General features: G+C 38.8%; 2 protein-coding genes and 1 long non-coding RNA gene across 15 annotated transcripts in view; 1 reads left to right on the plus strand and 2 right to left on the minus strand.

Annotated features, from left to right (window-relative positions):
* The window catches only part of LOC138039990 (uncharacterized), an 8,549-nt gene extending 4,476 nt beyond the window's left edge, over window positions 1-4,073 (plus strand). For both annotated transcript variants that reach the window (XR_011130673.1, XR_011130672.1), the window contains 4 exons: window positions 1-17; window positions 1,226-1,278; window positions 1,998-2,108; window positions 3,889-4,073. The exon at window positions 1-17 is cut by the window's left edge and continues 63 nt beyond it. This is a non-coding gene — a long non-coding RNA (uncharacterized lncRNA). The remainder of the gene's footprint in view (window positions 18-1,225; window positions 1,279-1,997; window positions 2,109-3,888) is intronic.
* LOC138039827 (carbonyl reductase [NADPH] 1-like) overlaps window positions 1-7,500 on the minus strand; it is a 172,303-nt gene that overhangs the window by 42,201 nt on the left and 122,602 nt on the right. The window lies entirely within an intron of this gene.
* LOC138039904 (carbonyl reductase [NADPH] 1-like) lies at window positions 28-4,035 on the minus strand. Its single transcript, XM_068885737.1, has 4 exons — window positions 3,951-4,035; window positions 1,364-1,476; window positions 428-550; window positions 28-213 (listed from the first exon to the last, which is right to left on the minus strand). The coding sequence occupies exons 1-4, from the start codon at window positions 3,969-3,971 to the stop codon at window positions 183-185; spliced, it is 288 nt and encodes a 95-aa protein (XP_068741838.1). The 5' UTR covers window positions 3,972-4,035; the 3' UTR covers window positions 28-182.

Raw genomic sequence — 7,500 nt, forward strand, 5'->3', positions numbered from 1 at the left:
TAAAGGCAGTGGCGATGGTAAGTGATGAATTATGTTGACGATGATAATGGTTTGACCACTGCTAACAATGACCATAACAAGCTACCTGAGAATGGCTCCTGAGTTATATTTTACACAGGGGAAATAAAAAATTGACATTGGACACACCTGGAGGAAGATGTGAATCATTAGGCCATTCTCATTCATGCAGCCATCTTTTCATCTCTAAAGTCACTGATAAAATTAAAATATATATACCAGGCATAGTCAAATTAAAAATGGAATAATACCAGTACTAATTAACTGAAAGGACATAAATCAAGTAAACTTAATTTAGTTTAACGTCAAAAAATAAGGACAAGTGAATTTTCCAGATTTTAATGCCTGGAATAAAATTATAATTTGCAAATACATCATCTATTTTTGAGGACAAAATATTTGACATTACCCAAGGTATTTTTCAATAAGGAATGTAATTTCTGGGATTGTTGATGCTGTCGAGGTAAACTGTTTCTGCAATGAAGGAGAAACACTGCTTAAGCTTGCCTTCTGGGAGGACACATTTACCACCCTATTGAGACAATAATCATACAGTAAGACAAAAGACAAATTAAAGTTGACATTAAAAACTGACCAGAGGCATGAAATGTTAAAACAGTAGGGTTTCAATGTTCCTTTCTCGGAACAAAACAACAATATTTTTACATGCTGTGAACTGCCTCATTCGTCTTAATTTCCAACTCAATTAGAGCCATCAAGAGACAACATCTACATTGAATTCTACATGTCTCAGTGTTTGGCAAACTCCCCCAATCGAAAGATCATGGTTCTCTGAGATGGAAAAATTAGAAAAATTCCATACCAATTTTCCTTCCGTGTCTTTTAGCCTTTTAAAACTTAGAAGTTTCAATAATTCTGGTGTGGTACAAAACTGCGCTAAGTATAAGGAGAATGCGCATGGGTATAGCAGAATGACATGACATCAAAACAAGAATGCAGAAATTTTTATTATTTTGTCTTATTTCATTATTGCAACCAATTGCAACATAATTTTCAGAAGCAGTTTCAATCAGCAACTTCTGAATGTGACAAAAAAAAGGAAAATTTGGGCCCTGGGAAAATTTCATTCTTGTTTTGAGTCACAGTTCTGCTATCCTCAGTCTCCTTACTAGCATGATTAATTATTTTTGTTCCCCGCTGGAAGTGAATGTCCCCATTGAATAGATTTTACTCTGTCAAACGCCAGACAATTTTACTGGTCAACGGGGGCAGTCCAGGACGGTTTTCAGGTGTCAATGGGTAACTAGAGTTGATAAATAACAATATTAATAATTTAATAATATTATAATTAATGAATAAATGAGATTCTATGTAAATAACGTACCTTGCATGAGGTTGCAGAAGTGGAAAGAAACTGTTGCACATCTCCAGCGTTCCAAAGTAGTTTGTCTTAATTGTTGTTTCTTCCCTTTCTATACCAGCTGGGATTTCTTTTTGCTGGTGAAGCAAATTGAGCATCTTTATTGGACATTATATTAAATACATGCTAAAATATATGTTACAGTGAACATGCCTTCTGCCATGTACACTACAAAAAGAGTTACTGCTACTGGGGTGATGAATGGTAATATCAGAGACTCGCTGAGATGCCAAAACCCTTGTTTCCTAATCCAAGACTGAGACCAAAACATGCAAAATAAAATGTGAATTAATAAATGCAATATAAATGAGACTTTGAGACTCTTTGCAAATTAAAGACTGTCGAGATTTCGAGATCGAAGGAAAAGATTTTGGAGGTATCCTTTAATTGCCACCCCTACTGCTCCTTGTTCTTTTACTTAAATACGCATCCTTGAAGTATGGCTACTGGTCCAACATGGGGATCATCCATTTAAGTGACTAAGATAATAAAGACAAGCAAATCAAACAGACATAATTTTAATTTTTACAAAATATTAGAAACACATTCCTCCTATAATCATGGCATTTTTGTTCATTTACATTTTACATTTTCACAGCTGAGCTTTTTGTGCAGCTACGGTTGATGCACAATAATGTTATCGATTCACATGAGGCAAAGTTTTGACGTCCAGCACAAAGTGTCCCTCACTTATTTCTATAACAATGAGGTAACGGCAAAGGTTTGCATCATTAATTTTTAATTTAGCTTAGGGTAAATGCAAGCAGCTAGCTGTTTATCCTTTCTTGATGAGCAACGTTGGGAAGGCACCCTAACCTTGACCATTCAACACCACTCAAGCCTCTCTAACCTCGAGAAGCACAGCAGCATTGTTGATCAAAATGTCCAGACCACCAAATTTATCACGCACATGATCTCGAAGCTTCCAAACACTCTCTTTTGAGGTAATGTCAAGTGGATGGAACTGGATGTTTGTTGCACTCAGTTCTTTGCTTAAGCTCTTCACAGACTTTGGTACCATTGTTTGCATCCCGCACTAATTAAAAATTAAGTGAACACCTTATCATTAATACCAAATGTGTCATTTTGTGCACCTAATACCATTCTTCAGGATAACTAAGGCCTTCCAAGGGCGGAAACATTGTCAACTTTTTTCCTCTTTTGTTGTGCCAATGTTCTCCTTTAACTAAGACAGACAAAATAATGCTGCCGTCGATATCTAAAGAGAAGATACATCATGCAGGAAGAGACCTCAATAAAACCTGTTTATGGAGACAACGTCTGCAATAATTTTATTGTTACCTGAAGTTCAATTATTATTGAATGAAAACAATAATTTACACATTGTGTAGGTCTAATGGTGTAGTCTGTTGGGTGGACAAAATTTAATTTCTCTCTGAGTATTGTAACCTTTCTCAACAATTTCTCTCCATGCAATTTCTCTCAACCATATTATTTGCTTGAAAATAAAGACAAACATAACAGGATTTCTTCCAAAAATTTTTTTTGTTTCTCAAAGAACAACCTGTGTTTCTCAAATGAAGAATCAAGCTGTTATGAATGAAAGAAAAAGTTAAGCTGCAGCTTCTGCTCCTAGTCCAATTTTGATATCCAACATGAAGTGTCCCTTTCAGTCTAAGCATCGGCAGGTACAAAACACAGGTCTCAGGTCACTGGTCTCAGGTCACACATCATTGTTTCACCAATACAGAAAGTATCCTAAATGGCTATTATAAGCTTACCTTAGGCCTAATTAGGCCTAATGTAAGCATTTGTATTAAAACGGTTAGGGATGTTAATTTCTGTATTGGTAAAACAATGACCTGTGTGACCTGGGGCCCGTTTCTCGAAAGTACCGAAACTTTACGGGCCATTTTCGGATGAAGCCATTCCCTTTGTATCTCAAGAACGGAGAGCATTTAAGTCGTCAAACTTCACAGTCATTTTCCTTTTTGTTACCTCGAAAACATGTTAAAAGATCGGCTTTCAAAAGCAAGCGGTTGGTAGTTTCACAAATGGCTTTTCGGGCCCGAAAAGTTTTCGAGACTTTCGAGAAACGGGCACCTGGACCTGTGACCTGAGACCTGTGTTTTGTACCTGCCCTCTAATGCTTTGGCAATGAACCCTTTTCAACAATCAGTGAGTGTAAGAGTCAGATTCATTTTTTGGAGGGGGTAAGTACACCTGTTTATCTTCACTTGAAGACTGGAGTTTAGGTGGCGTGACTATTCTGGGGATGTGGGTAGGGGTAAAGGGTAGGGGGTGGGGGGTGGGGGTGAAGGGTACAATAGCTGAAACAACCCAAAAATGCTAAACTAATTAATAGGCCTTAGTAAACACTACTCTTTAGATAATGTTTAGGCCTAAGGTTAGCATTTTTGTAAAGGTTTGCATTATTTGAGCTATTGTACCCTTCACCCCCTACCCCTGGAATAGTCATGCTGATTTTGGGGGACACTTTGTGATCATTGTCTGTTCTATCTTCCCAGACACATGTGCAGTTGAAGTTGGAGAGAAGACCAAGGCGCATTTCTGGACATATCTGAATTACCTGTGAAAATGACAACTCCATTAAACTCTTTGCTCAATCTTTTAACAACTGCATAACCAATCCCACGGTTTCCTCCGGTGACCTTAGAGGTAGAAATAAAAATGCAAATCATAGTTACTTCAATCTATGTCACAATCCCATAATTTACTGGAGTGGGTAGTGAAAGTTACAGTAGTCTGGAAGTTGTCATTTCTTGTGTGTCACTACAATTTACATGGTAGCATCACTGGCTGATGCTCCGCAACTTTATGGCTCTATGATATTTCCATATCATGTAGTGATGAAAATGTCTATTGTACTTTGAATTCTATAATTGCTGTAGCTAGCCTGTGCCACAGATGGTAACATGGCCCCTGCTAATGAACTATTGACAAACTAACAAGATCTTGATAAAATGAGCAATCAATAAATAAACATACCCTCCAATGCATTTGTTCAAAATCAGCTTTCTGCATCTGTGCTCAGAACTTAGGCTTTTTGGGAAGTGAGACCAGTGCAGTTCCTGAATTTGGTAATTGTGAAGAAGAGCTCCCCGAAAAACCTGTCGGCCGACTGTCGGTCAACTGTCGGCCGACAGTCGGCCGACTGTTGCCCAACTGTCGGCCGACTGTTGGCCAACTGTTAGCCGACAGTCGGCCAACTGTCGGCCGACAGTTGGCCGACAGTCGGCCGACCGGTGCCCAACTGCCGGCCGACAGTTTGTGTTATGAATGAGGCCACAGTTTTGGCCGACGGTCGGCCAACAGTCGGCCGACAGTGGAATGTGGCCATGCAGATGAAAATTATAAAGAAGTTAAATGCAATGTAAGAGTATAATCAATTCAGTTTTTTCAATAGTGCTCAATCGAAACAGCACTTTTTAGAGTTAGTCTATTTTAGGGTAGTCCATTTGGGTAGTCCACTGGGGTAGTCCATGGACTAGGGGTCAGTGTTTTCAACATCCCCCTTTGTAGATCACAGATCCAAATAGGTACTGTTAAAAAAAAAAAAACAAGCAGCAGTGTTTTATCGGGTTTAAAAACATGAAGCATAGCTGAGTGATTTTAAACCTGAAAAAACAAATGTTATCAGTTTTTTGAACAGCATCAAAACAGGGGCACCCAACGACCAATTTGTTGTAAAATGTATTATTATACCCCAGTTAATGAAAATAAAGAGTTTTTAAGGCATTTTCAGGTGTTTTTCAGTGTTGCTGGGAAAACATTATCTGTTCCTTTTTCCCAGCGAGACACATAAGAAATTTCCCAGCCAGCTAGATAAAACTGGTTGGTTTCCCAGCCAGCTGATCAAATTTATTTCCCAGCCAGGAATTCCGCGCGCTTTCAAATCCCTCGATCCGAAACGACCGAACAAAAGCGACAAAACCGGGACAAAACAGGTTTTTCCGCCAGTGCAATCACTCTGACCAGCCGTCGGTTCTTTTTTTTTTTTTTTTTTTTTTTTTAGTCGTCCTCAGTCTTCAGAGTTTCTACAGCCAGCTCGGGTTGAAATGCTAGGAAAAGTCAGGCATTCCCAGGCAAAACCTCTATCAATAACAAAATTTCCCAGCCAGCTCATCGAGACACCTGTATTTTTGCCAGCCAGCAAGATTCCACTGGGGAACAGATAATGTGAGGAACAGATTCGTTGGGTGCCCCTGTCAAAAAGCATGTCCCTTGGGAGTCTGAACAAAAGTCCAAAATGTGAGGGGAAGATACAGTATATAAGAATACAAGAAAAACAAGACAGGCCTCATTACAATTCCTTATATAAAGAATTCTATTGAGGAGCTTTTTTCTTGGGTTTAAAGTTCATGCAAGTGAAGCTTTATCGATGTCTTGATAGGCTATGAGGCTTATGTATTATTAATGACTTTTTGAAACCTATTTAACAATCACAGGCTGACACTGTGATTTTTCAAAAATGACCCACATGACACTCTTGCTATAGCTTAATTAGGATCACCCCTGATGAGGAGAGGTCAGCATCAACACTTTGGGTCCCCAAATTGTAAGTGCTACTATCATATGATAAAAAAATCCTCTCCTTGTTTTTTCTTCAGATTTTGAAAGTGTGTTTGCTTAACACCTGAGTGGCAAAATTTTGAGCTTTAGTTTTTATCCAAAGGCTGTTTTGGATTTCACGGTCCACGACTAGTACTCACATGCAAAACTGACCAATTGGACCTCAGAGGGTTGGATCTAGGGAAAAGTAATGTTACCATATTTACTCGTGTGTAAGTCGTATTAACCTAACCTGTATTAACCTAAGGGACCAATCATTAATTATGTGGAGAAGGGAGGGAAAAAAGAAGGGGGGGGGGGATCAAGGCTATTTCAGATTGGCTTGAGGGGGTTTGAACTTAAAAAAAACAAAAAGATTTAAGGGAGTCAGCAGTTTGAGGTATATTTTAAGAAGGATCCATTGACAAAGGTGGGTAGAACTAGATGGCGCAGAGTCACCTGTTCAACAGACAACATCTCTCCCACAGCCATTTTTAGTAGTGTCATCACACATTACTCCTCCCCACAAACGGAGGAGACCACAGACAACAAGAAGTGGACGAAAAACTGGACACTGGTGTATGCAACAATATACAGATTTTGTGATACAGCCAGGATAGTTCCATTGTTATGAAAAGTAACTAATATTATATGTTACATGCATTTTAATACAATTCATGTATATATGAGGTGAGGGGGAGTCCTCTTGTAAATATTGAAAAAAAGAAGGGGGCTACTTTCTACTTACATGGCCTGTAAAGTGGGGTGGGCTTACAGAAATTTTGATCTTTAATTCCAACGTATCCCCACCCTTCCTCTACATAAATAATGGCCGCGGTCCGTAACTTTGCGTCACCCAATGAGTTAGAACGGGGGAACAAAGTTGCTTCATATATGAAGTTGATTCCATGTCCTCTAGGTCACTAACTAACAAAAACTGATGGTTCATATCATTTTTAAGCTAGGGCTGCATTATGAGCTAGTACTTCGGACTCAGAGCTCGTGATGGAATCACCACATTGCAAATATCACACGCTTTTCGGTTTAAAACTACTCAAGCGAAAGTCTTCATTTCCTTTTTCTTCGGAAAGGGCACCTCATTGATTATTGAAACTTTCAAATGTCTTGTTGATAGAATAGCATTGGATAAGTTACAGCCGGTTATGCAAGCACGAACTTCGACTTCGCGGCTGGTTTAAGACACAGGTCACATTCCACAGGTCACTCGATGCAGGTCATTGTTCAGGGGCACCCAACGGGAATATAGTTCGAAACCACTTACACATCGCATTGCCAAACGTATTTTAGTATTTAATTAGCTATAGGCATATTTTTATCCCCTAAAAATTTTCTGTCTGTTCGGATTTCCTAGCTGAAAGACTAGTGATCCGAAAATTATAGGGATCAAAACTTACCTTTTCGAAAATTTCCGCCCGCAGAAAAAAGGCTCCCGAAAATGCTAGGTGACCTTTTTAAGGTAAAAATCTGTTTAAAATGGGCAATTATACCATTTTTCAGATGTTTGAAAATCCTAGGACAGGCAGGTAAGCAAGATATTTTACAAAAAA

The sequence above is a fragment of the Montipora capricornis genome, chromosome 1, assembly GCF_036669925.1.
Source record: "Montipora capricornis isolate CH-2021 chromosome 1, ASM3666992v2, whole genome shotgun sequence".
NCBI lineage: Eukaryota > Metazoa > Cnidaria > Anthozoa > Scleractinia > Acroporidae > Montipora > Montipora capricornis.

Bases quoted from the DNA above. Each gene is read 5' to 3' on its own strand.
- LOC138039904 (XM_068885737.1), bottom strand. From the start codon at position 3,971: ATGGAGTTGTCATTTTCACAG. The intron at 1,477-3,950 runs GTAATTCAGATA...TTGCTTCACCAG, and splicing joins TGGAGTTGTCATTTTCACAG to CAAAAAGAAATCCCAGCTGG. The intron at 214-427 runs GTAATGTCAAAT...TAATTTTATCAG, and splicing joins CTTATTGAAAAATACCTTGG to TGACTTTAGAGATGAAAAGA.